Source organism: Heloderma suspectum, chromosome 2 (assembly GCF_057233095.1).
Source record: "Heloderma suspectum isolate Gila_16-S chromosome 2, 16-S_ref, whole genome shotgun sequence".
Lineage (NCBI taxonomy): Eukaryota > Metazoa > Chordata > Lepidosauria > Squamata > Helodermatidae > Heloderma > Heloderma suspectum.
The window spans coordinates 281,974,601-282,002,466 of record NC_139459.1 but is presented as its reverse complement, the minus strand read 5'-3'; the positions used below and the strand labels follow the sequence as shown (position 1 = coordinate 282,002,466).

At 46.1% G+C, this 27,866-nt stretch overlaps 1 protein-coding gene across 1 annotated transcript in view; it reads left to right on the top strand.

Annotated features, from left to right (window-relative positions):
* CACNA2D2 (calcium voltage-gated channel auxiliary subunit alpha2delta 2) overlaps positions 1 to 27,866 on the top strand; it is an 806,035-nt gene that overhangs the window by 691,344 nt on the left and 86,825 nt on the right. Inside the window, exons 11-14 of the mRNA XM_084839654.1 lie at positions 755 to 913; positions 4,101 to 4,208; positions 13,693 to 13,771; positions 22,082 to 22,131. Coding sequence (XP_084695780.1) covers positions 755 to 913; positions 4,101 to 4,208; positions 13,693 to 13,771; positions 22,082 to 22,131 — 396 coding nt within the window. The remainder of the gene's footprint in view (positions 1 to 754; positions 914 to 4,100; positions 4,209 to 13,692; positions 13,772 to 22,081; positions 22,132 to 27,866) is intronic.

Genomic DNA, 27,866 nt, shown 5'->3' with positions numbered 1-27,866 from the left:
TTTCCTCCAAAGAATCCTGTGAATTGCAGTTTGCCGAGGTAATGATAAACCTCTGTTGGGGGTCCCTAGCTCCCTCCCCTCCCAAAAGAACTACAATTCCCAGGGCTTCTAGATTTAATTCAGCTTAAATCTTTAGTGTAGATACACCCAATGATGCAAAAAGTGGTGGTATATCTTGGAGGGCCATGACCGCTCACTAGTCTTCCTCCACAACCTGAGGGCAGAGAATCAGTACCAGCTAAGCTTCACAGTATCAGGGCACCTCCTCCCAAAGCTGGCTTCAGCTGATCACCACTCCCAAAATAGAGTGGGAGCCCTGTGGTGGGAGCAAGCCATTCCTTGCACCCTATTCACACACACATACCTCAACCAGCCTGGCTCCCTTCCTTCCCAGCTTGAGCTGGAATGTGTGTGCTGGTAACCTTCTCAGCAGTCTGCATAGATGGTTGAGTTCACCAATAGGATCAAGATAGCCTTGTCTTTGTATTGTTCAAAACATGCATGGCTCTGCTATTCACTAAACCAACCTTCCTCAACCTCATACCCTCCAGATATTTTGGACTACAACTCCCAGCATTCCTGACCATTGGCCATGCTGGCAGGGGCTGATGGGAGCTGAAATCCAAAACATCTGGAGGGCACCAGGTTGGGGAAGGCTGCATTAAACACATGGATGGGGGGACATCAAATTCATGGCTTTTGCATTGTCTTCTTGCCTATTCTAATGCATTGCAATTCCCTCTCTTCTTTCCAGTTTAACCAAAAGGCACAGCCTGTCTCCTGTTTCAAGCACTTAGTCCAGGCAAATATCCGCAACAAGAAGGTTTTCAAAGAGGACGTGGAAGGAATGGGGGCTCAAGGAACCACTGATTACAAGGCAGGCTTTGAGTATGCCTTCGAACAGCTGCAAAATGTAAGCACAGGGTTCAGGTTCAGGTATGTGCTGGAGTAGGTGGGATGATTGTGAGGAGAGGAAACCTAGAATTCAAATAAAATGTATGGAGGGGATTAGGGATGGTTGAACGAGCAACGTTTGAATTTGCCAGGATTCTTCATTCGCCATTGCTGATCATTCTGCACAAACAGGAAGATGGCACAAAACAGTGATCAAATGTGAAGGTTGTACAAAAAACTTACATTTGCACAAATTTCCAAAGTTGCAGAAATTTCCCCTATAGTCTAAAGCGGGGCTGGTTTGGAAATTGGTGCAAATTTGGAAATTGGAAATCAAATGGGGAAAGTTGCACAAATCAAATGCCAACACATTTGGTAATTTGCAAACATTTTCAGTGGACACATTCTTGCGCTTGCATTCAGGGTTGCGAACAGGGCAAACTCGCATAGCCTGTGAGCAGAAACGAAATTCTTGTACATCCCTAGGGGGGACTGAGGGGCTATGGATGGAAGGTCAGACTAGATGTGATGTTGGCGACGTGTGAATTAATCTCCAGTGCCTTTTTTTTTCTTAAAAGTGTTGTTGCTGTATTGTGCAGGGAACCCCACTGTCTCCCCCACTCCACAGCCCCTATCCAGATTGCCCATCTCAAGATAGCTGCTTTTAGCAGGGAGGGAAGATACTCGAAATGCATTCACACATCTCTGATGTTGTGTCTGATTTGGCCCCAAGATGTATGAGCAACAGAGGAGCACCCTGGAACGTTGTGGGCCGCAGGTGTTGTCAGACATACATAGTATTATTCCTATATTACCATGTGAATCATTTTCCAAAAGCTTCCCCATACAAAGTGGGGGAAAGTATCATGAGAAATGCCCTGTAGGTCTCGTCCACTAGTTCACATCTCCTTTGGCGACACACTGAGTGAACATACGTTGGACCAGGACTAGGGACTCGGCTTCAGATCCCCACTCCGCCATGATGCTCGCCACGTATCTTTGGGCCAGTCGCCAGCTCTCACCCTAGCCTACCTTACGGGGTTATAGTGAGGATAAAATGGGGAGAGGAATCATGCATGCTGCTCCACGTTCCTTAGAGAAAAGCAGATTAAAATGGAATAAATAATGCTGTCAGGGGTTAGCATAAGCCCCCCAAAAGCAGTTGTTTATGAATCTAGCTTCATACTTTTGTGTCCATTCTGTTCAGTGGATCCTTTTCAGTGAACTCCATGGACTGGACATGGGTTTCTGCCCATAGTGTTTCCTTAACCATTTTTATCAGTCACTTCCCAGTAATCACTTATTTGACCCTGCAGCAACGAGAGGGCAGCAGTTTCACTAAATGCTGTCCCTTTTCTCCATGCAGACAAATGCATGGTGGCATTTACAAATTCCTCACTTTGCTCGCTTTTTCAGTCTTTCAGTCTTCCGACTGCAGCTCTGTGCTCTTCATCTTCACCACAGCTTCTGTCTCCAAAGGCAGGTCTTAATAAGGGACCCCACCTTAGATCCAAGCACCAGCTTCTCTTAAGTAAAAGTGGCTGCACACAATGGAAACGCTGGAACAAATCACATGGATAAGGACCTCTCTGCTCTCTTTGAAGTTCCCCAACCCACCTACCCACTGCCCCACACACACACACACACACACACACACTCGTATCACACGTCAGCCCAAAATATTAGCCTTTCTGACACAAGCTTCAGAGATAAAATGACGTTGTGCAGCACCATCTTAAATAGAATTGAAGTCTGCCATTATCTCCTCACTCAGCTCCAAGTACCAAGATGCCTGATGTGCAGGAACCTTTTCAAAATTGAGTGCAGCCTCTCTTGCTAACAAAGATGCTACAGCTTAAAGTGCGGCCACAGCACCACAGGCACATTGTATATATTGAGATGCATTAATTTATTAGGTCTCTATCCTGCCTCTCTTCTAAGGAACTGAAGGTGGAATAAAAGGCTCTCCTGCACACCATTTTATCCTCACAGCAACCCTGTGAGGTAGTTCAGGCTGAAAGGGAGTGACTGGTCCAAGGTCACCCAGAGAGCTTCGTGGCTGAGCAGGGCTTTGAATCTGGGTCTCCCCAGTCATAGTCTGAAACTCTAGCCGCTCTACCATGTTGGGTATTGCCTTCTGGGAGGGATGCTGGAACTGGAGGAAATTCCTCCATAACTAGCGCTCCATCCATCCATATATTTTATTGCATCACATTCCCAGCACCTTTTAGCCAATGACACAGTGATTGCAACGTAGGGGATGGGGCTGGGAGCATCAGAATTCTTCTTCATGATGTGTGGATCACTGTGTCTAGAGCATAGGGCTCTGTTGGGACAGGGCACTGGTGCTGTATGCTTCTCCCTAGATAAATGGAAAGCTTCAGCGGCCGATACTTAAGTTTCAGTGGAAGCAGCTGCCTCTTACATTTCCTTAGAAAGTTAGCAGGGCCCACCTGAGAGGGATTGGATCAGATGGGCTGCAGTGACGTTGGGCAAAATAAAGATGAATAGCCCTATTAATCGCTGTGCGGTAATAGCCACCACATAATTTCTGTCCCGACAGCCCCTCCTTTTCCCCGTTCATCTGCACCACCTTCACCCCTGGAGAAGCAGCTAAAGAAAACAGATCCCTCACTGCCAGTTCCTTGGACTGAGGATGGGGGTGGGAACGAGGCAGAAACCTGCAGCTCCAGGATTCAAGGTTTTCTGCTCACAGCCATATGCATAATGCGTGTGTACTTACACACCTACATAAGGAAGCACACTCTCGTGTGTATGCATACACACACCACCACTGCTTTCTTGTCTGTTTTACTAGTGTGCAGCTAGGTGTGGCTTCCGTCTACATGTACATGATTTTAACATGGGTGCATCAGTCTTTTTTTCTCCTGTTCCCTTCCTCCTTCAGGTAATTAAAAGTAACAGTCCAAAGTAGTCTCAAATAAGCCCGATTCAAGCCCAGAGAGGGCAGCTGCGTTTGGACATACACCCATACCCAACCACACCCATTCTTTTTCTCCCCAGCCAGATGGTTACTCTGAATAATACAGTCACAACGCTGATGTTGCCTGCCCATGCTTGTATTTTAACCAGCAAATGTTAAATGTACAGGCATATTTGGCCTCCTGTTCCCATCATGCTTTTTTAGTGCCATGTCCTTGGTTTCGAGTGCTGTATTCACTCAGATAATTGTTTCTTCATTTCAGTCCAACATCACAAGGGCTAATTGCAATAAGATGATCATGATGTTCACTGATGGAGGGGAAGATCGAGTGCAGGATGTGTTTGAGAAGTACAACTGGCCCAACAAGACGGTGAGTCTCCCCAGCCTGGCCACAGCGCTCCTGACGCTGCTCTTGTAAGGTCACCCGATCATGTCCCAGGTGGGATGGGGATGCTGATATTCTTACTGCCCTTCGCACATACCTTCATTTCAGGGTTTTGGAGTGCTGCAACAGGGAGCAGGTAGTATAGCTTTCCTGTGCTTCCCGCAGGGCTGTCCCAGGGGAAACGCATGCTGTCTTTTGTCAGAACACGTCACATCCTCCAGAGCGTGCATACACACCGATACTCCTGGAAATTATGCTCTCTGATAGCTCTCAGCCAGAAGTGGGCAACATGTGGGCCTCCAAATGTTTTGGCTTTCAACTCCTACCAGCATAAGCAATAGTGAGGGATAATGGGAGTTGTAGGCCAAACTTCTGGAGGACCACAAGTTGCCCACTCCTGCTCTAAGCCCGTAAGAGAAAAGACCACATGTTCCATTCACTGCTTTGTTCCAATGGTATAAAATGGAGTAGATTCTTACTTCATAACCAATAGAAAGGGTTGTGGTGATTCCATGCTGCTGAAGTTTGTGGCCATGTTTTAGTGTGTTGCTGTGGACCACAGACCCCTCCATAGTAAGTCAGCCTCTTTTTAGCAGGGAACATAGAGGCTCCACCGTGGTGCAAATGCCAAGCAACTCCAGTGCCAGCGTGTACAGTGGGAGCTGCTTGCTGGTAAAGCCAGGGAAAGCCTTTTGGAGTCTGCTTGTGCCAAGAGTCCCACAGCCTCACCCCACTGGCCGGCTGGCCAGCAATGTGATTCAGCATTTAAAAGCAGATACTAAATATACAGATATTATCTGCAGTTAGCAGGCAAGAGCTGATTTTCAGTCTTCTCTTCCGTCCCAGGAGTTGTTGATTTTCTGAGCTGCTGATGGCAGCTGCACACTGCAACTTAACTTAAGTTGCACACACAGAGCCCTCATTCTCCGTAGATCTACAGCCAAGGTTTGAGGGAATTCACATTTGTGTGGATAGTGTCGCTACATAGTATAGTCATTAGGTGGCACTGGACCTAGTTGTATCTGGCTGCATTCAGGAGTCTTCTGTGTCTGTTCTGTTCTTGTTGAAGAGAGACAATAAAGTGCTTGGTCTAACTTTCTGACTAGTATATCCTCTAAGCCTTCCATGACAACACTGAACCTGGGCCAGGAGAAGCAAGTTATTCCCTCACTGAAACCCTGGAATCCAAATTCTCCCCATACGCACTACATACATAGGCCAACATCAGATATATGAGTTTTTGAATCTCATAGGACATGAGTAATTTAAACAACAAGCAGACTCATCCAGGAAAACTAGAACAGAACGTAAAGTCAGATGTATAAAAAATTAATGCAAAAATAGCATCCTTTCTAATATAAACATGTAAAGCTGTTCCATGCCATAATGTATGAAGCATCTGTTAGCTACAGATGGAAAATACTATTCAGGTCAAGGTAACTAGCTAGTTATAAAGAAAATTACCATACTGTTGTAGATAAGTGTTGTTGGCTTTCTGTCGGTTAGAGAGCAAAACAAGCCTCTCACTCACAGCGTCTGACAGGCTGGATTCCAAAATGGCCTCTCCCAAGTTGCTCCTAACCAGGGGGGTGAGGGAAAGAGCCCACTCTCCTTGATAGCATAAAACCTTTCAATAGCTAGGGACTTTATGAGTCAGGGTTTGTTAGTTTTTTAACCAGCGCAAAGGCATTTGGTTACATGTTGGATTCAACAAAGATGACTGAACTTGTAAATTCGGTTCTGTCTGAGTGCCAGGAAAAGGAAATAGGTGAAATCCACAAGTTTCCTACTATCTGACAGAAAATGCCAAACTGAACAGAACAGTGGCCAAAGGGCTTCTTTTGAACAGCTCCCGATACATACTTCACAGCAGTGTTTTCACAGGCTGCAACTTTAGCCTTTGGCTCTGACAGGCCTGTATTACACAATTATCTGGTATGGTGGCCAAGATAAGTACCAAACATAATAAACAGAATAGCATATATTGTGCCTCCATCACATGGTGCGTCTTCCTAATGTACCATATGGAGCCCTGAACTAGGCTAGGAGGGAGAGCAGGCAAAGTCATAATGTGCCTCTTGTTCACTTGCTTAATCTGTGATGAGCTTTCCCAGCTAGAATCTGTGCATGAGCCAATGAGGGGTGGAAGGCAGCGTCAGCCCACCCTCAAATGTTTGCATATGGAATATTATAAATGAGTCGAGAAACATGACCAAATAATTGAGGAACCAGCTGGGTGACGAGCATTAGTTCAGTCACGGGGACAGGGGAAGTGGCTAACTCATGCTTTATTGCTGAATTCCGCCTCATTTGGTGTGAGCTATTTAGACAGTTGATCTTCCTGCCTGTCTGCTCCTGTACTGAGCCACTGCCCCTTTAATGGTGCGTCTAACATGCTGGCACTGGTTTTATTACCTGCACCGACCTTGAAGTGCCAGAAAAGAAGGTGGACAGAACTTCCTGTGAAACTTTTCACAGACTGTTACTACAGGAAAAAAGGGTACTTTTCTCAACACTGTTGGGTTTAGGAATTAAGGGTGTATAGAAGTGTCAGCCTGCTGGGTAGATTGGACTCAGAATAGGGTAACTTTTATATCCTCCACACTTCTCTCTCCCTCCTTATTCACAAGAGGGAAAGGAGATGGGTGTCGCCCTCTGACATCTTCTACAAAAGATGCTCTTATTTAGAGCCGAGCAGCACATGCTAATCGTGAAGCATGTAGCTCAGGGTTAGCTTTTTTTTTATTCTAGTTTAAGTGCGTCCAGCCCCAATTTGGACTGAGACCACCATACAACAGGAGTGGAGAGAATTAAATCTTCCACCACACACCTACACTGTTTTTTCCCTGAAATCTTTTCCCCGAAATTCTCCCCCACTCCATTGTCGCCAATGGAGATTTTTCTTTTTTAACCTCCCCATAGGGGGCAGATTTGGGGGGGGGAATGTGGGGGGGGGATCCCAAGCTGAATTGGAGCCTGCATGCTTACACTAGGGTAAATAAAAAGCTAACCCTCAGCTACACGCTTCATGACTAGCGTAATATGGAGTTTGGTTTGAAGAATGTTTCTCAAGAGTGAGAAATGGGATAGTGTGCTTAAAGCACCTTTTGCTCTACCCCAGGTTGCAGAATACTAAAGGGCAGTGAAGTGCTTTGCCAAAGCAAACACTGCACTTTTTGGCTCACAGATGTTTCGCCTACTAGACTAATGCTTCATAGGAATCCTACTGCTACCCAGTATTAGCACAGTTGCTGCAAAGCACTCACACCTTCAGATTGATTCCTTGGACCTGGAAAATCACCTTTGCATGTTAATATCCTATTTTCCAAACTCAGTTCACCTGCATGCAGACAAGCGAGGACAGAAATTGGGTGTGGGGGCAAGCAGGGGCAGCAAAGGGTTGTTTCTAGTGGTAGCATCCATTACCAAACTGTAGAGGGGGGAGTTAAATATACCTCTCTCCCCAAATTCTTATTCAGTGGGGAATTCAGTCCTTCAACTGATGTGATCAAACCTGGGGTCTCCAATGCAGTGCCCACAGGCACCAATGTGCTCAGGAACTCCTCGCTTGGTACCCATCAGGCTCCCTGTCCCTCCTAACTTTTTATTTTATTTTTTAAGGTTTGGTGGTCCCCCCCCAAAAAAAAAATTAACCGAGAGCCTGGAATGCTGCAAAGCAAAGGGCTGCCTTCCAGCACCATCTTTATTTGGGTTCAAAAGAGTGGGTTTGTGTTTTTCAGCTCATACCCCTCCCCCATTGCCTTGTACTTAATTCTTGGGCAAGTTACTTTTCTTTTAGTCTCACCAGTTTGCCTTCTGGGAAGTGCGTGTTTTGTGATCAGACATGCCCACCATGGCAGCGATTTTATGAGAGCGCCCACAACGCTTTCCCAACATTCCAGATGTGCCCACCGACCCAAAATGTTGGGGGACCCCTGGATCAAACCCTTCTCAGATAACCTATAAACAGGTGCACAGGCTCCCTGTGGACCTGTTGATTCTGTGGAGAGGTTGGGGATTGGCTCAACCTCTGTCCTACAGACACACTGTTTGAGGGTGGAGGCAAAGAAAGGGGGTCTTCACACCCATAACGGATCCTGGAGCAGCAGTCAGTTTAGCTTGCTTAACTGACCCTCCCCCCAGTGATCATTGTGCATGTGGCTTTCACTCAGGGGGGGAATGGGTCAGTCTGCGAGCCCAGCCTCAAGCCCCTAAAATACATTCTGGGTTAGTGGTGGCTTGAGCATTCCCAACCCATTGCAGCAACCTTCTCCAGCCTGGTGCCTTCCAGATATGTCGAACTGGGGTTGTAGTCCCAAGTCATCTGGAGGGCACCGGGTTGGGGAGGGCGACATTACAGGGACTCCCTCCCCAACACTACCCCACCCATAACAACCAATGAGTGAAGAAGGAGGAGGGAAGGCAAGCCACTTCCCCACTGTTTTCACACCTCCCCTTGGAGAGGGGAAAGGGTGGGACAGAGAAAGAAAATCAGGTGAGCAGAGGTGTCATGGTAAATTTTGAAGTTGTTGTTGTTGTTCAGTCGTTCAGTCGTGTCCGACTCTTCGTGACCCCATGGACCATAGCACGCCAGGCCTTCCTGTCCTGCGCTCTCTCCCGGAGCGTGCTCAAGTTCATATTCATTGCATCCGTGATGCTATCTAGCCATCTCATCCTCTGCTGTCCCCTTCTCCTTTTGCCTTCAGACTTTCCCAGCATCAGGGTCTTTTCCAGGGAGTTTTCTCTTCGCATTAGGTGGCCAAAATATTGGAGCTTCAGCTTCATTATCTGTCCTTCCAATGAGCACTCAGGGTTGATTTCCTTTAGGATGGACTGATTTGACCTCCTTGCAGTCCAGGGGACTCGTAAGAGTCTTCTCCAGCACCACAGTTCGAAAGCATCAATTCTTCGGCGCTCAGCCTTCCTTATAGTCCAGCTCTCACAGCCGTACATTACTACTGGGAAAACCATAGCTTTGATTAGACGGACCTTTGTCGGCAAGGTGATGTCTCTGCTTCTTACTATGCTGTCTAGGTTGGCCATAGCTTTCCTCCCAAGGAGCAAGCGTCTTTTAATTTCATGGCTACAGTCACCGTCTGCGGTGATCTTGGAGCCCAAGAAAGTAAAATCTGTCACTGCTTCCATTTCTTCCCCTTCTATATGCCAGGAAGTGATGGGGCCAGATGCCATGATCTTCGTTTTTTTAATGTTGAGTTTCAAACCAGCTTTTGCACTCTCCTCTTTCACCCTCAACAAGAGGCTCTTTAGATCCTCTTCGCTTTCTGCCATTAGGGTGGTATCGTCTGCATATCGGAGGTTGTTGATAATTCTCCCAGCAATCTTAATTCCGACCTCTGATTCATCCAACCCGGCATTTCTCATGATGTACTCTGCATATAAGTTAAATAAGCAGGGTGACAATATGCAGCCTTGTCGTACTCCTTTCCCAATTTTGAACCAATCGGTTGTTCCATGTCTGGTTCTGACTGTTGCTTCTTGACCCTCGTACAGGTTTCTCAGGAGACACGTAAGGTGGTCTGGTACTCCCATCACTTTAAGAATTTGCCAGAGTTTGTTGTGATCCACACAATCAAAGGCTTTAGCGTAGTCAATGAAGCAGAAATAGACGTTTTTCTGGAATTCTCTTGCTTTCTCCATGATGCAGCGAATGTTGGCGATTTGATCTCTAGTTCCTCTGCCTCTTCTAAACCCAGCTTGTACTTCCGGTAGTTCTCGGTTCACATACTGCTGAAGCCTAGCTTGTAGGATTTTGAGCATCACCTTGCTGGCATGTGAAATGAGCGCAATTGTGCGGTAGTTTGAACACTCTTTGGCGTTGCCCTTCTTTGGAATTGGAATGTAAACTGACCTTTTCCAGTCTTGTGGCCACTGTTGAGTGTTCCAGATTTGTTGGCATATTGAATGCAGCACTTTAACAGCATCATCTTTTAGGATTTTAAGTAGCTCAGCTGGAATACTGTCATCTCCGCTAGCTTTGTTGTTACTAATGCTTCCTAAGGCCCACTTGACTTCGCTCTCTAGGATGTCCGGCTCAAGTTCAGTGACCGCACTATCATGGCTATCAGGGACATTCAGATCTTTCCTGTATAGTTCTTCTGTGTATTCTTGCCACCTCTTCTTAATCTCATCTGCTTCTGTTAGGTCCCTGCCTTCTTTGTCCTTTATCATGCCCGCCTTTGCACAAAACGTTCCCTTGAGATCTCCGATTTTCTTTAAGAGATCTCTAGTCTTTCCCATTCTGTTGTTTTCCTCGATTTCTTTGCATTGTTCATTTAAGAAGGCCTTCTTGTCTCTCCTTGCTATTCTCTGGAACTCTGCATTCAGTTGGGCATATCTTCCCCTTTCTCCCTTGCTTTTCTCTTCCCTTCTTTCGTGAGCTACTTGTAAAGCCTCATCAGACAGCCACTTGGCTTTCTTGCATTTCTTTTTCTTTGGGATGGATTGAGTTGCTGCCTCCTGAACAATGTTACGGACCTCCGTCCATAGTTCCTCAGGCACGCTGTCTATCAGGTCTAATCCCTGAAATCTATTCCTCACCTCCACTGTATATTCATCAGGGATATGATTTAGGTCATACCTGAACGGTTTAGTGGTTTTCCCGACGTTCTTCAATTTAAGCCGAAATTTTGCAAGAAGCAGCTCATGATCTGAGCCACAGTCAGCTCCAGGTCTTGTTTTGACTGACTGTATAGAGCTTCTCCATCTTTGGCTGCAAAGGACATCATCAATCTGATTTCGATATTGACCATCTGGTGACGTCCATGTGTAGAGTCGCCTCTTGTGCTGTTGGAAAAGAGTGTTTGCTATGATCAGCATGTTCTCTTGGCAAAACTCTATTAGCTTTTGTCCTGCTTCATTTTGTACACCAAGGCCATGCCTGCCTGTTATCCCGGTGATTTCTTGACTTCCTACTTTAGCATTCCAATCCCCTATGATGAAGAGGACATCTTTTTTTGGTGTTAGTTCTAGAAAGTGTTGTAGGTCTTCATAGAACCGATCAACCTCGGCTTCTTCGGCCTCAGTGGTTGGGGCATAGACTTGAATTACTGTGATGTTGAATGGTTTGCCTTGGATTCGTACTGAGATCATTCTATCATTTTTAAGATTGTACCCCAATACTGCTTTTCCCACCCTTTTGTTGACTATGAGTGCTACTCCATTTCTTCTAAGGGATTCTTGCCCACAATAGTAGATATGATGATCACCTGAATTAAATTCACCCATGCCTGTCCATTTTAGTTCGCTGATTCCCAAGATGTCGATGTTCAATCTTGCCATCTCATGTTTGACCACCTCCAGCTTACCTTGATTCATTGATCTGACATTCCAGGTTCCTAAACAATATTGTTCTTTACAGCATCGGATTTTCTTTTCACCACCAGACACATCCACAGCTGGGTGTCCTTTCGGCTTTGGCCCAGCCGCTTCACTCTTTCTGGCGCTACTTGGAAATACCCTCTGCTCTTCCCCAGTAGCATATTGGACACCTTCCGACCTGAGGGGCTCATCTTCCGGCACTCATCAGGACAGTCCCCACAAGCACTCCCCCAAGGAGAGGCCAAAAACACAAGCAGCTGTATTGATCCATCTCAACAAACCAGCTCTAGCAGTGTTCATCTCCACCAGGAGCAGGTCTTTTGTAAAGCTAATGGGTCTTAATTGCCCACTCAAGACCAAACTACCCCAAAGTACTTTGCGTTACACAACAGGGAACAATATATTGTTGCTGGGAAAATTCATTTCCCTATAGCTACTGTGCTAAGCTCAGAGGGCTGAGCTAAGCTTAGAAAGAACAGGGAATTCTGAGGGGAAGTGGGGTGGCAGATGATGTCAGCATCCCTGCTAATAAAGAAAAGTGTGGGGCCTGCGTCCCTGTGAGTCCTGGCTCCATGGCTCCATGATGCCACTGCGGGTGAGGCTCTTGCCTCTGCCTTCCCCCTTCCAAGGTAAAGAGGAAAAGATCCCTGGTAGGGTAGGAGGCCCCAGGAAGGGTATCTCCTTCTTCCCTTCTCTCTGCATCCCCTCTGTCATTCCTCTCAGGTTCCCATTTGTGCGCATATGTAGGTAAACCTAGATCCCAACCACGTTTCATTCAGAAATGTTGTTTGGTCAACTTGTCATGTTGCTGTTGTTGTTTCCAGCTTGCCAAATTCATTTTGCTTGAAATCTTGGGTATTTTTAAAGTACAGTTCATGGGGGGGGGGGGTTCCTGGCTATGGCAGCCAAGCCCATGAGTTCTTTCTGTAACATGAAGCTGTGCAGATGTGTTGTTCCATAAGAACACTGCTTAACAATGCCCAGCATAATTTAGGCATTTTATAAAAATGAATTGAGATGTGCTGAAGTCTTGAAGCTCTACTTCCTCTCAGGGTCAATCCATGTGTCTGTTGGGCGTGTGACAGCTGCTTGAAAACACTGCCATTGCCATCATCCACAGGGTTCTGCTTCTGCCACACCACTACAGAAGAAAGCACAATCAATGAGCAGGACCTAAAATGCAACCACATTTTCATGCATTTTTTCCTGCACTACCACCCACCCAGTAGTTGTGGGAATTGATGTTTGAATATATCAAAAACTTAATATTGTCAAGGCTGTTACAGTGTTGTGAGCCAACCTTGTGCATTTTGGAGAAGGCAGGGTACAAATTTACAATTAATTTCTGTTTTACTAATTAAATGCAATATAGACAGTTATCATGAGCTGAGTTTCCAAACACCAGGTTTTAAAATTACATGCAGGGCTCATCAAGCCACACTGCCGCAGAGCATGTAATATACTCTTCAGGCACAGCCAATTTAGCACATTTGCGTGTGAGGCACTGGGGCGCAGAGCAGCCCCCTGAAAACTCCTGTGTGTGTTGGCTTCCTGGTTCTACCCAGTTGGTTAGGTGCAGCCAGCCACCACCATGCACAAGATCAGATGCTTTGCACATAGAATCATAGGGCTGGAAGGGGCCTATGAGACCATTGAGTCCAACCCCCTGCTCAGTGCAGGAAGCCTGATTCCCAGGCAGTCTCCCATCCAAGTACTAACCAGGGCTGACCCTGCTTAGCTTCCGAGATCAGGCGAGATCAGACACATGATAGTGTTTGAGGTGCCATCTTAGCAAGTGCTCAAAAAATAACTTTTTGGTGTGTGGTGGGACTGCACACATCTGGCTAGCCACAGGGAGGCAGTTGACAAGCAGCTACTATGCAGATAGCAGTCATACAAACAGGTCCCTAGTAGGTACCTCCGGGCTTAGCTAAAGGATCTCCAACTGACAAGAGCATCTGTTGTTGTTTCAATGGATTTCTTTTTTGTAGGTTACGTGTGCTTGTGTTTCAAACAAAGTCATTGGTTTTATGGGTTGGGAGGGTACTGGGGAAGCCTCTGTGCTTAATGATGGATGCTCCCAGTTTCCTTTCCTTGATTAAAAATAAATCCTCCTTGTTCTTTTTCACAGGTACGAGTATTCACCTTTTCTGTCGGACAGCATAACTATGATGTCACTCCCCTGCAGTGGATGGCTTGTGCTAACAAAGGTAGGGAGAGTTAGGCAGAATTACCACTAGTTAGCCTATCGTATCCTACCTGTGGGGTCCCCAAAGGCAGCTGGTTGGCTGTTGTGTGAACAGAATTCTGTACTAAATAGGGCTTTGGTCTGATTCAGTAGGGGTCCTCTTATTTTCTTATGGGAGGCGGGGGAAGAGAGGGACATTTTCTCTGCTGGCAGAAGACTGGTGGGGAAAGTGAACTTTCAGTTTTCCAGAGATTGAGATTGAGGTAAACAACTTCCTCCTCTGAGCCAGGAGGCCACAGCTATTCTTTGTAGCTTAATTCTATGTAATCAGCATGATTAATATATCTAATTTCTGCATGAAGATGATAACCTGTCTCACATGACACAATAGGCCTTGCGGGGTAGTCACCGTGGGTTGTTTCGGGGTAGCCTGTCATGGTGTTCAAACCCAGAGTGGTTTTTTCATCGTGGGTTGTTTTCCACAAATAAGCCAACCTGAGAACTCATGGCTTGTTGTTGGGTTGTTCAGGGTGGCTTCTTTTCAGGTGGCTGGTTGTGATGTCCAAACCCAGCACGGTAACTTCATCATGGGTTGTTGGGAATGGCTAGAGAGCTGCCCAACAAGAGCAGTAAAACCCCTGCCTCAGAATCTCACTAGTGCCACCACCATCCTCCTTTCCTTGTCAGTGCCCTCCACTCTGTGCTCCTAAAAGCTGAGAAGGACATCCTGAACACATTCGTAACCTTTTAAAAAAATCGGGTTTGTGCAAATTTGAAAGTCTGCTGCTATGAAATTTGTGCAATTTTCCCCTCCGCTTTACTGCTCTGCCATTAAATTTGTGTATATTTACCAATCCACCTCATTTGTCTGCCTTGAAATGTGTGTTTCTTTACTAATCCCCGTCACTGCTGTGTAAGCCAGATGTATATCTGACAGGTAGCAAGAGAGACCAGTGGAGGGAAGCAGTAAGCACGAAGTGGGGCAGGGGGAGCTGCAGGAGAAAGAGTTTTTTGGGCCAGTGTAATTATTTTGGTAGTATATAAAGCAGCCTTGGTGGGGGTGAGGGTGTATTCACTAGCAAAGCAAGCACAGAATTGGAGGATGAAATTGACAAGGACATTGACAAGAGACGGCTATTGGTATGCTGAGCTAAATAGCAGACAAGTGGTCTTGCGCTCCTGCCCACGTGCTCAAGACCCTTTTTTTTTAAGTTTGTGAATGCATTATGATGTTCACAAAAGCTCAGAAAATTATATGCATTTGGCAATGTTAGGCGGGATGGACGGAGTTTCCCTCATGAGCTGGCAAGCCCAGTGAACCAATTGCAGAAAGGGTGCTGACGCAGGGAATAAGGAAACAAGGAGTTCTGCCACAAAGATGCCTGGGATACATGCCGGGGGCAGGTGGAAGAACTGAGCGGGGAAACAGGCCATGGGAAGCCACAGAGCGCCTGATTGTCTGTCAGGAGTAACAAGCAATCCCCTGTGACTTATTCTCAGGGTGGCTTAGCGTGATGTGCGAATTCACCCAGTAAACACAGTGACATCTGCATGAATACAGAAAAAAAAACATTTCTTATTCTGGTAATCTCAAATGTGAAAAATCTTGAGTCAACCCTCCCCTCATTCCAAATCCAATGGACTTAGAAAGCCATAGCTCAGTGGTAGAGCACATGCATTGCATGCAGAAGATCCCAGGTTCAATCCCTGGTATCTCCAGGTATGGCCGGGAAAGACTCCTCTCTCCGAAACCCTGGAGAACCACTAGTCAGTACTGAGACAGTGCTGAGCTAGATGGACCAGTGCTCTGGCTTGGTATAAAGTAGCTTTGTAAATCTTGTTTTTAGGCTAATTTTGGCAGCAGTGAGAGTTGGAAAGTATCTGCTATCTGCTTTTTAAAGAAATGATAAAGTTTGGGATAGTATCCAAATGTGTCATTCTGTTACTGCAAATGCGCTAGCAGAAACTAGGTTCTGAACTATGTGCAAGAGAAGAATCCAACTGAAGTTATGTTTGCGTGCACACGGTAGCGCAAGCGGTGGTGCATTATGCTTGTGCAACCCATTGTGCAACATTTCTTATTCTGTGCAACCCATTGTGCGACATTCCTTATTCAACCTTTCTTATTCCATGTACAATGCGTCGCGTACAATTCTTGCACAATGCATTGTGCAACCAGTTGTGCAACTACTTGCGCAACCATTTGCACAAGCATAACAGGCAACTGCTTGCACAATGGAAAGATTCAGCAGAGCTCTACTAGTGCTATTTGAGTTTGCAGAATGACATTGTTGGATGCTGCCCTTGGAGTTTTAAATATAGCTCCAAAGAGTCTTGTGGCCAAACTAGATGATACATTGAATGCACAGTTGCATTTAATGTGTCTGTTGCAAATAGTCTCACCTTGTAGCTTCCTATGTCCCCATGCCTCTAGGTTGGAGGGGACATATCACATAACTCATGGGCCCAGATATGAAGGATCAATTGATTAGCGTACTGCTGCTTATCTTTTGCCAGTTTAATTTATATGGAATAATCGTTTGCCAGTCGACAAGACATGCATATGCTTTTCCATCAGCTGGAAGACTGGGGAATAGATGAAGGGAGCTTGAATCTAGGTCAGCCTTCCCCAACCTGGTGCCCTCAAGACATGTTGGGCTGCAGCTCCCATAATTCCCAACCAGCATAACTTTAGCAATGCTGGCTGGGAATTATGGGAGCTGTAGTCCAATACATCTCAAACACATCAGGTTGGGGAAGGCTTATCTAGGTGAACTGCTCCTAGCACCACCAGTCAAAAGACATTGTGCAGCTGTTCTGTCTTTTCCTGCTTAACAGATTTTTTTGTGGAAAGAAAAAGGATAGAAGAAGCGGTGGGAAAACACAGGAGGGTTACAGGTGGATCACAACAACGTCTGGATCCCCTGTAAAATTCCATGAATGAGGCAGGATGATTGCACAATAATAGCCTCATCTGGAAGCACCCTGGGTGATTTATCGCAGTGGGTAACTTTCTGCTTGAGTAACAGTATGCAAGATCATATGTCACACAAATTAAAGGTTTTAATGTGGCTGCTACCATTAAAAGCTTGTGTGCTGTCTTACTAATAGATAGGATATCACTTAACCTATTTTATCTCTGATTCTCTGAGGCCAACGTGGCAACCGCTGCCTGTACCTTACACAGGTCTCTGAAGCTGTCCTCCCCTCCCATTCCCTTTCTGCCCCCTTTCATCTTGCTCACCATCCTCTGTATCTGAAATCTCCTGTCTCTGCCCCTCATTGCTCCTAGACTGTCTCAGTGCCCTTTTGCGCAGCGGCCCAGGCTTCCCTTTTACACCTCCTGTATCTGTCAGCAGGTGCCAGAGGCCTGGGAACCTTCTGGTTTACAGTAATCCATCTTCCCATTGTCCTGTCCTCTGGGAATAGTGTTGGTCATTCATGCCCAAATTCCTCTTCTCCTCTTCATCTACTTTGCTTTCTTGCCCTTTTGAGCCTCACCTGACTGGTGACTTTAGATAAGCTGTACATGTAGTAGCTAATTCTCATTGTGATTCAGATGTTACAATCCCTGTTACATTTTAAAGATGCTTGCTGTGCTTGTGTCAGGGCATCTTAGCAGCCTTCATTGCACATTGTTGTATGTGTGCAAGTGTTTTGATTTCTGCTTCATCCCACTGGAGGAGCTGTGAAGAGAAGCTTCTCAGAGCTTTGCTAGATTTGTGTCATAGACTCACATCAGGCAGACATGCGGCTACTGCCATTTCCTGGCCAGTTCCTTACATGTTCTTTTTTCCAGAACACATCAAGTCAAATAATGTCATAAGCAATTGTCAGAATCTGCTTTCAGCATTTTTATTTTTATTTTTTTTTAAATCAGGCATGGAGATCTCCACACCAGAAGCACAACCGTTTCCTGCCTCAACTGCTTAACTTGATTAATTAATTTGTACAGAGCCAGGACTCACCAGGGTTTAGCCCCAGAACCTGTTGTCAGTGCTCAGCTCCAGGGCATTTGAAGTAATAATAAAGAAGAGAGGGCAAAGGCAGGAAAGCTTCTGCCGCAATCAATTTGTTAGTCTACGATAATATGCTACCAGACTCTTGGTTGTTTTTTGCTATACAACAAACTGAAACATGGCTGCCCATCTGGGATTTATCCCACTTCAGCATGAGTGGAGTGCCTTCATCACTGAATAATGCTTGTCAAACCCATCTGGAATTGGTTGGCAGGGCCTTTAGATTAAAGACTATAGGTTTCTAGAAGACATGAATGCCAACACCTTCAGTACTGTGGTGCATGTGGTAATGGTTAAACTACATGTTACATGCAAATACCTGTGCTGAAGCCCCAAAACAGAGGTACATTTTTTTAATGAAAAGCAGCCCTGGGAAGCAAAGGGTTTGAGCAGAGGCGGGGGGGAGGTGCTTAATACCCCACCAGCCACTTCTGTGCTGAGAATTGCCCCCACCAGCTGCTTCTCCTCCACCCACTGGATTGCTGATGTTTATTTGCCCTTGTAAATACAGCTCATTCACTCAAACCTGTATCTCCCAAGGCTAATTTTCATTTTTAAAAAAAAGATCAAATCTTCATTAGATGCAAATTGCACGTAACATCTAGTTTATTCCTGAGAGCTCCTTAAAAAGGCAAAGATTTTGGCAACCATTTAAGCTAAGAAGCTCCTTTTGGCTTTGTTTTTGTTTTTAATTTTAATCTTTGGTGAACATTTGACCCAGCTGCAGCTTTCATTTGTCTTTCTCCATTTTCTCGCTGACTCTTTGGGAACTTTTTTGGTATCCTCACCCTTTCCTATGAAGGTTTTGTTCTTGACTTTTCTCTCCCTCTGCCCTTTGTTCTGAATGGCATGAGGAGGAAGAGCTTTGTTCCTTGAGAGCTTTGCCCTCTCATGCTGCTAGTCCCTCAGGCCTCTGTATCTGACGTCAAAGGCACTTGGAGAGCAGTAGTGACATCACAGGTAGGAAGGGCTTCCACTGAAAACAGTAGGAGGTCCCAAAACAGAGAGAGATGAGTTTAGGCAGATATAGCAAGAGGAATGTCTTATTGTTAGATATTGCCAGCTGCCGCCTTAAGTTTATCAACAAGAATAAAAAGGGCGTATAATTTAAGACTATGAGAAGAGGGATCCCACTTTTTCTATTCCAGTAATTCAGTGAGGTGCAAAAATTAGCTAGTTGACAAGGAGCACTAGGGCAGAAATCTAAGCATTGAGAGGGGGAATATTTTCTGTTGGTGAAAGCAGCATAAATGGGAGTCAGGTTTTCTTGACTCCCTACACACACACACACACACACACACACGTAAATTTTGGTGCTTCCAGACAGAGGGCTCCTAGCTCTATCAATGAGGAAGGCATTCTGTAGCTCTTCTGTCTTTTTTCTCCTTAATGGATTTTCTGCGGTAAGAAAAAAAGATGGAAGAAGCAATGGGAAAACATGGGAGAGTTACAAGTGGAAGACCACATCTGGATCTTCCATAAAATTCTTTGAATGAGACAGGGTGATGGTGCCATGAAAGCCTCATCTTGAAGCAGTACCCAACTTCATCTTTTAAAATTCCGTGAAGGAGGCCAGGTGGCACCATAGAAGTCTTGTCTGGAAGAACCCTTCTCACCCATTACATGTAAGGGTCAGTTCATAGTATTTCAAGCTTCCCAGTTCCCTGAGCATCAGGAAGTTCCACGAGCAGCCTTTCACGTGAGAAGAGAATACTTGAGATTTAAGGACATTAATGAAGGTGGAGTGGGCACACATCTAGATGGGCAGTACTGGTGGCTTGTAAAGCAGCATCACTACCACAGTAGCAGCCACAGCATGCTCTTGGTCCCCCTAAGATCCTCCTTGCCATTCAGAGACAAAAACTCAGACTTCTGTCTCCTTTCACTGCCTACAAACTGCCAAGCTGTTACTTACCATATCAGAAGGGGGGTGTCAAGTAGCTGGTTGCCACTAGCCATCAAAACACTGTCAAGCAGTCAGTCAAGCCCAGAAAAGCCTAGGAAGATAGTAACCCCCGTAATGTGGTATGAGAGAAGGGCATTCCCATAACAATACATCACTGGAGTGGCATGATTACCACTTTCCTATAGCTGGATCCCAGAGCTTCCTAGAAACATCTGAAGTCTGGAATCATGTGCGGGGGGGCTGATCTGTGCCATAATCCCCCATCCTACACAGGCCACTGATGCCGGCATGGTTAATACTCTTATGATCAACCTGTCCCATGTGATTTCTGCCTTCAAAATGTTACTGGAGTAGCATGGGATCCACCACAGCCAAGTGGCTACCATGCTACTCTTGCAATGTATGGACCTGGCCCACGTATGTGACACACTTTTGTCCTGTGTCATCTGAGACTCCCCTACCTCTCTCTGTACTCTCCTGCAATTCCTGGTGTTTCCCCCATCCTTGTTTTCTACATCTCTTCTAGATTGCAAGAAGAGTACCCCTATTCAGTACTGACCCCACCGTTGGCACTAAATGGATGCTCAGCAGTAGCAATAATTGTATTAGAACCAAGAGAAAGACTCACCCTTTCTTGCAGGCAGTGGCACTTGGGTTTATATGACTACATTGTCACGTTACCCTCAGATGGGCCTGGGCAGCCAGGCTTAGAGCAGTCTTTCTGTAGCAGTCTTTCTGTACAGCGGTACAGTGGGGGCTGGGATCATAGTAAGCCCCACGCTGCTTACAGCCAAATGTACATCTCAAGAATGTGGCAACAGAAGCCCATCTGACTTGCTGCGTGGCCCAACTTTTCTCAGATTGCTAATTAAATCTGCTGCCTGAACAGGAATTGTGGGAGAGAAATTGCCACATCTTACTAGATCAGCCATCATTTGGCACTTGATGGCTGTTAATATCTCGGTTTCCCTATCTACAAAATTAAATGAACATAATGGCACACCAAGTCATTTATTGCTGATGAAATAGTTGAAAATGAAGAAAGCCAGAGAGAAACACATAACAATGTAATATAGGACTATAGAGTTTGTATGGGGACATCTAAACAGATATGGTAACTGCATAGGCAGATGCTGTCGAGTGATGGATTGCACTGTAGACAGCCAGGTTCACAGATGCGATAGATAGGCTGATAGTTGCACTGGGTAGAGTGCCGCTAATGTGCTCGATGGATGGATGCCATGGATTGGTGGATAGAGCAACAGACATTGCGTTGAGAGCCTCGGGTGCTAAATGGACTGTAGTTGTTGTTGTTGTTGTTGTTGTTATTATTATTATTATTATTATTATTATTGCCGCTCTCTAGCCTGCCTCATGCCTTTCCCATCCTGCAGTCTTCCCCCTGGAAAGATGAGGAAGGTTGCAGAGGCCGTCCTGGACAGCAGCTGCAGAGCAGCTTCCACAGGCTCAACACCTGTTGTCTGGTGTGCATTCTGTTTCTGCCTGCAAGAGAAACCAGGCCTCTGGCCAAGTTTTCCTTCAGAGAGAGAAATGAACTGGAGATTTCCCCCCGTTAAAGAAAATCTCCCTGTGCTGGGTAACCATCCTTCAGACATCCTACAAACCTCCAGGGAAATGCAAACTCTGTTGCGAGACTCTCGTTGGCTTTAGATTTGCTAGAGTGACATCACAGAATTTACACCACCACTCTGAGAGCTGAGCTGGGCCCCTTTTATCTCAGGTCTTTTTTATCTCAGTGTTTGCCTAACACCGGCTTTGTACTATGTGTTCATTCACACGTAGCTTGAGACCGTAATGCAGTTTAAACTATGACAGGTCATAGTGCAAGTGGCTCTTTCCAGATCTGGCTACTACACTTGGCAGCTGCCTTATTTATTTATTCTTTCCAGTATTTGCATGGGAGCAGCCCCAATACCTCCCCTGGGAGGTGCAGACGCACTGTGGGACAAAATGGCCCAAGACATCGCTAGGCCTGCCACTGCTACTTCCCTATGGCTGTAAAAGCTGCTTTAAAGATGACAAAAAGAAAGAGAAGCCTCTGCTCCCAACTATTGCAAACATAGGTCTACTGCCCCTGAAATTTGTTAGAGTTATGCGCAAATAGTTCTAGCAGCATTTATTGGACTTATGCTAACAGGCTTTGGGATCTGAAACAGTAAGCTGTTCAGGTCACATCCATTCCACACTTTAGGCTACTGAAATCAATGGACTTACACACACTTAACTCTTTGCTGGGTTGTGGCTTGCATCTGGGATGCTGAATATGGTTGGATTAACAGCGGGGAGGGGCTAGTGCTGAAAGCTTGTTAAAAATTGCCATACTGAAAGGCATTTCTAAAGTTCATTGTGTCATTTAATTTTATTTAATTTTTTTTCATTTTTAAAGGTTATTACTTTGAAATTCCCTCCATTGGGGCCATCCGAATCAACACACAGGTAAGAAAACAAAGAAAAACACTGTGGATTGGATCCAGACATGCCCCAGGGAACAGAAGAGCTCCTTCCATTTGAAGAGGGAGCCAGGATACAGCGGAGGCTTCCCACTGGAGGAAGGGGTCGGGACAGCAATTTCCCCCCAGTTCCCCTGAAGCCCTCAGCGCCACCTCCCACACTTTCCCCAAGAGTCCTCAACCCTCCAGAACAGCCTGGGACGTGGCACTGGGGGCTGCAAAGGGAAGGGGGCATCAAAGAACATTGCCACCCTGCACTCTTTCTCCAGCTGGCTGAGCACAAGTCTGGGTCCAACCCTGCATGTCCAACATATGCGCATTCTTTCCTAGCTTAAAGGACTTTTGCCTCCATCTGTATTGTCATTTTGCATAATAAAGGGCAAAGACCGTAATCAAATGACCTACATCAAAGCGTATTTATTTCGGGTTAGGTTAGTGTGCATATTTTATGCACTTTGGGTTTAAAGATTGCCTTCAGTGGAGGGTGTGCCATGGCCAGTACCCTACTTCATCGGGCTCTACTACCATCTTGCCAAAAGCCGGCATGGATGTTAACTAGGAATAAAAAATCTAGTCTGCACTTCTTGGATCTTGGGAGGAACACCACTATTACGGAATGTAAAGAGCATAACTGAGAGCAGATGAGGAAGTGATGTGTCCTTTGAAACCAGGCTCCTGAGGAAAAGCAAACAATGCTGCTTGCAACCATAGATCTCCTCTTCAGGGACATTTTAATGTCCATTTTAAAAGGGCTCAGAATGTCACTTAAGACTTGTCTGATCCCCACAGCCAAGAGCCAACACACACTGAAAGGCTGATATTGCCCCCTTCCATGTCCTTGATGGTCAGTCCACACCCCACAGAGAGGGTCAGCCCAGTAGCATCATGAACTGTGCAAAAGACATGGCTGGTATTCCTCTATCTACCCAGAGGAACAGGCTTATTCTTATAAAAATAAGAAGATGTCTGTCCCATTACTGTCTCCTGGTGGCAGTTCTCCCAGGGTCTCGGGCAAAGGTCTTTCCCTGCTGTGCTACCTGAAATCCTTTAACTCAGCCTGCCATGCCCCCACTGGAAGACTCCTTCTCAGAAGAATAGCTGGAGGACCAGGAAACCCCCCCCCACACACACACACACACACCAGCAATGCTCAGGATCTGCCAGTAGACTAGGAGAAGCCCCAGCCCTCAGGGATGCTACCATGAGGACATCACCTGTGGAGGACAAGGACTCTGCCTCAGAGGTGGAAGCAGAGAAACCCCCGAGCCCTCAGCAGAGATGTAGCCACCAACACATCTGGAGGGCACCAGATTGGGGGAAGGCTGCTTTAACTGGAGATGCCAAGAATTGAACCCGCAACTTCATGCATGCAAAGCATCAGTGCTCTGCCACTGAATTGTAGCCGCTTCTTTAAGAGAATCTTCCTATACATTCCCTGTGCTTCCAAATTAGCATTATAGTGCCAAGTTGAAAGCATGGAGAGCTGTCGTGTGAACACCCCATTATTCTGGGTTTGAGTATTGATTGCATTGCTCTGCATGGTGCCTGCATTACTAACCTGCAAGCCCATGTTATTCCAGCACTGCATCTTCTTGGCTCACAGAAAATTGTTATATGCCCTCTTTGTAACGGCCCCAGATTCCTTCATATTATTCACACAAAGCTCTGGTAATATCTAACCTATAAGGCCCCCTGGTGTTCCTGCATAGATATGTCAATGGGGCAAACTCTCACATGCTTGTTATATGGACTTGTATTTATGTGGTTAATTATTAAAACTTCGTGCTTGGATCAGCACGCAGAGGAGCAAGCCAAACGGCTCGATCTATCAAGCTATTAGAGCCAACAAGCGGTGTGCGAGAGAGGGAGCATGGGATGAGTTATTAGTACCCTGAAAATGGGGTGACGAGGCAGAGCTAATAGCTTTCCATTCAAATGATGCCTAAATCTTCAGGCCAAAAGCCAAGGGGAAAATGGGGAGTGAGGGTGGTGGGGCGGGCAGAGAGAGACAGAGACAAGAAGGGTGAAAATATGGAGAAAGAAAGCTTATACTGGGGCAAAGGGGTGTGTGTGTGGGGGTGAGAGAGACAGAGAGAGAGAGAGAATGGATATAGTTTAAGGACTGTTTCAGTCAATTGTTCCAGTCAGTGAACAATCTGTAGTTTCTGTCCTAATCTCTTCCCAGAGCCTATTTTCAATAGTGTTTTTCTGACCCTTTCTCCTTGCTTCTCAAGCCCTGGAAGAGAATATACAGATTTGACACTATCTAGCTGTAGATAACAAGGCAGTTTGGCTGTAGTAGCAGCAATACAAGCTGTTGCTTTTAGTGCGAAAATTTGTCAGCATATTAGCCCCTGTGACAGCTACTGTATGCTTCTTTTTCCAGCTGTTAGATTCTTGGAAACTGGTGCAGGTAGTATTCTAATAAAAGGCAGCAAAGGTGGACAGGTGAGAGAATTAATGCAAGCTGAGATAATCTCCTGTCCTGGGGAGAAGGAAAGCTGAACCCTCCCTTCCTATGCCATTATGAAGGAACAGAACTGTCCTCTGTTTTGTATTTAATTTGGTTTCAGGATATTATGGGGTTAAATCATTTGTGTGTGTGTGTATGTGTGCTAGCCAGTTTCAATGAAAAGGTTAATAGTTTAGGGGTCAAAAGTTTGGTTAGAATTAGACCTATCAGGAAGTTTGCTCAGGAAGCCAGGATACAGTTCAACAGAAATTTGGAGGATGTGAGACAGAGAGAGAGAGAGAATTTTTAACTCAGGAAATAGAAACTTAGTTTGCAGAAATGAACAAGAAACTACCCTTGTGATTGGTTGGAGATGGGGAGAGAGAGAAACTAATTTTAAGAGATAAAAGCCTAAGGAAAAAAGACAGAGGGGCAGAGAAGCAAAAAGAAGGAAGGAAAGAAGACACGGTCTTGGAGGAAAGAAAGAGTCAATAGCTGCTGGAACTGGAGAACTGGTTGAGAGAGGAAGCTGGACCAATGACTGTAAGATATGGCTTGGATAAGGGACCTAGATAAAGTAGGGACATAGTCTACTGAGATTAGCTGGATGCATTTATCCATCGTTGTTTTGTTACCCTGTTCCTTATATGGTTTTGTGTGTACTTTGTGCGTATGTGTTTCCATTCAGATTTTTAAACTTTTTAATAACATTGTATTCAGTAAAATCGTAAAATTTTGTTCTTTGAAATTTTGTGGTCTCTTTGGGGGTGGGGGGATTATCCATCCCACATCTAATAGCCAAACTCCACACTACCTAAAGTAAATACCTAAGACCCAGGTATTCCCCTCTTCCCCTAAGAGGGGAAGCACATCAAGGCCACTCAGGGTGGAATTGCTATGTCCAAGCCCCAAACTGGGATAGGATCAAGATGCTCCCTCTCTCTTTCTTTTTCCACAGGAAGGCCACAACCATGTAATCTTTGAAGAGCCAGTGAAATGCTGTTGCCAGAGTACTGGGGTTGGACCAGTGGAGGCATGTGCCTCTGATGTCCCTGGGGCGGTGAATCCGCTCCCAGTTTCAGTCAAAACCAGTCAGAACTCTAAAGGAGCTATCAAAGGCACACCTTGGGTAGCTCCTTCAGAGTTCTGACTGAAACCTGGAGTGGATTCACCGCCCCACTGACATCGGAGCTACCAGCCTACACCGGTTTGGAGCTTTAAATCCCTGCTCTGAAGCTCACTGGATGGCTCTGGTCAAGTCTCAGTCTAGCCTACCTGCCATGGTTGTTGTGAGGATTAAAAGCATAATCTCCCTGGAGGAAAGTTGGAATACAAAAGGAACAATAAATAAATATGGTAAAGCTATCAAAGCTGCAGTCCTGTGGTCCCTGAAAGGATCCCAGGGCCATAGGATGGTTTGGCCCTCTCCCACCGAGGATGGAGAGAAGGGCCCCCCCTTGGAGGGGGAGATCTGACCTCAGATATACCCTCCCAGCCCGCACGGAGACCTCCACCATCCATGCCTCTCTGATGTCAGAGCCTTGATTATGATACAGGCAAAATGGGTAGATCAGGGAGAACCCCAGTATCAGGGGACATTGGGGTTCCCAGACATGCCCCCAACATGGAGGTAGGGAAATGTATGCTAGCGCTAGAGCTGTCATACATAATCCCCCCCCCCAGTGTTTCCAATGGGAGGGCGGTACTGTTTTTAAAAAAACACACCACGAACTCAGAACAGGGAGGAAGGAAAGTGCCGCTCCTCCCTCCCTTCTACCCTGCCAGTGTGTGCCTAGAAGGACTTTTGATAGTGTAGTTCCTCCGCCTTCAGATCTCCCTGGCCCTGCTGGTGGGATTGCTCTGCCTGGGCTTTTTGTGGTGGTGCTAGTGGTGGGGAAGCCTCTGGCAGTGCGGCAAGGTTAAAAATATATATATTTAAAACCACGGGGGGGGGGGAGTGGAAGTTGCTGGAGTAAAGAGGGATGGGTCTGAGAAAGCAGCAGAACAAGGGACGTAGAGGCCAGGTAGGAAAATAAGGCTGGGAGAGGTAGTGGCTAAGAAGAATGAATGGAGAGCAGAAGACCTCTGTGAGGGGAAGGAAAACCTGGAGAAAGAATGGCAGAAAGGAGACGTGTGCCTGGCCTGTAGCTGCAGAGGGAAGGAAGACTAAAGTTCACATCCTTGATTTGAGGTATCTGTTTGCCTCTTGCAAACCTGAGGCATCTGTTTGCCTCTTGCAAACCTGAAGTGTCGTAACATGTAGACACTGCGGATGAAGGAATTCAAAAGGCAAGATGAATTGCCTTTTTTAGCATGTTTTTTTAGAGAGTGCTAACCCTGCCTACTGTTGTTTAGAGCAGAGTGGAAAAGGGCATGTGATTCAGAGTTGGTAGGCAAGAGACTGGTGTGCAGAAAGTGCTGCCTTGAGGCAGGGGGGATTAATTCGGTGGCCTTGTGGTGCTTCTGATGGGGCTAGAGTGTAGGGGAGGGGGAGGGGAGGAGCTACAGTCAGGACATGGGCAATGCTTTGCAGGACAGAAAACAGGGAATTGGGATCAGTCATCCTGAACCAGTGTGAGTCTTGCCAGCAGACCTGTCTCTTCCCCTGCCTGTAGTCTGATGCCCAAAGCTCAACAGAATCAGTCCGGGCTCCTTTCTCTTCCCTTTTGTTTTGTTGTTGTTGAGCACAGGCCTGCGACGTCCTCTGCTCCCAGCTCTTCCAGGAAGTAAATTTGTCCAACTCTCCTTCTTACCCAGCACGTGCCCAAGCCGACTCTGGAGTTCCATGCTGGTCCCTCCGGCCTCCTGGCAAGATGCATTTCTGTGTAGCTCAGCAGGATCCTGCACAGTTTTGAGGCAGGGTATTTAGCATGTCCACTCCCCCTTAGGGAACCATAAAGGTTAATAGCTCATTACTAAATATTTATTTCTGGTGACTCGAGTCTGGATTTTGACAGGAGCTTCCCCTATGGGTTGCTGATGCATTTTCCACTGAATGCTACTACTAGGGAGAGTCTGGAACAGTGCAAGAGTGCCATCTGGTGGGATTCTCCCAACATTGTAAGCCATTATCTCTTGGAAGTCCCTGGTGTCACCTTGAGAATCGTGTCTGACTTCTTCTTAATATGTGTCACACAATCATATCTATCTTTCCCCCATGATGTGTGTGGGGGTGGGGGGGGATGCTTTGGAGCCTGCCAATTAAGCAAAGGGATAGTGAAGACTGCTCCCCTTCAGCTGTTTTTCTAGTCAAAATCTCCCCTCTACAT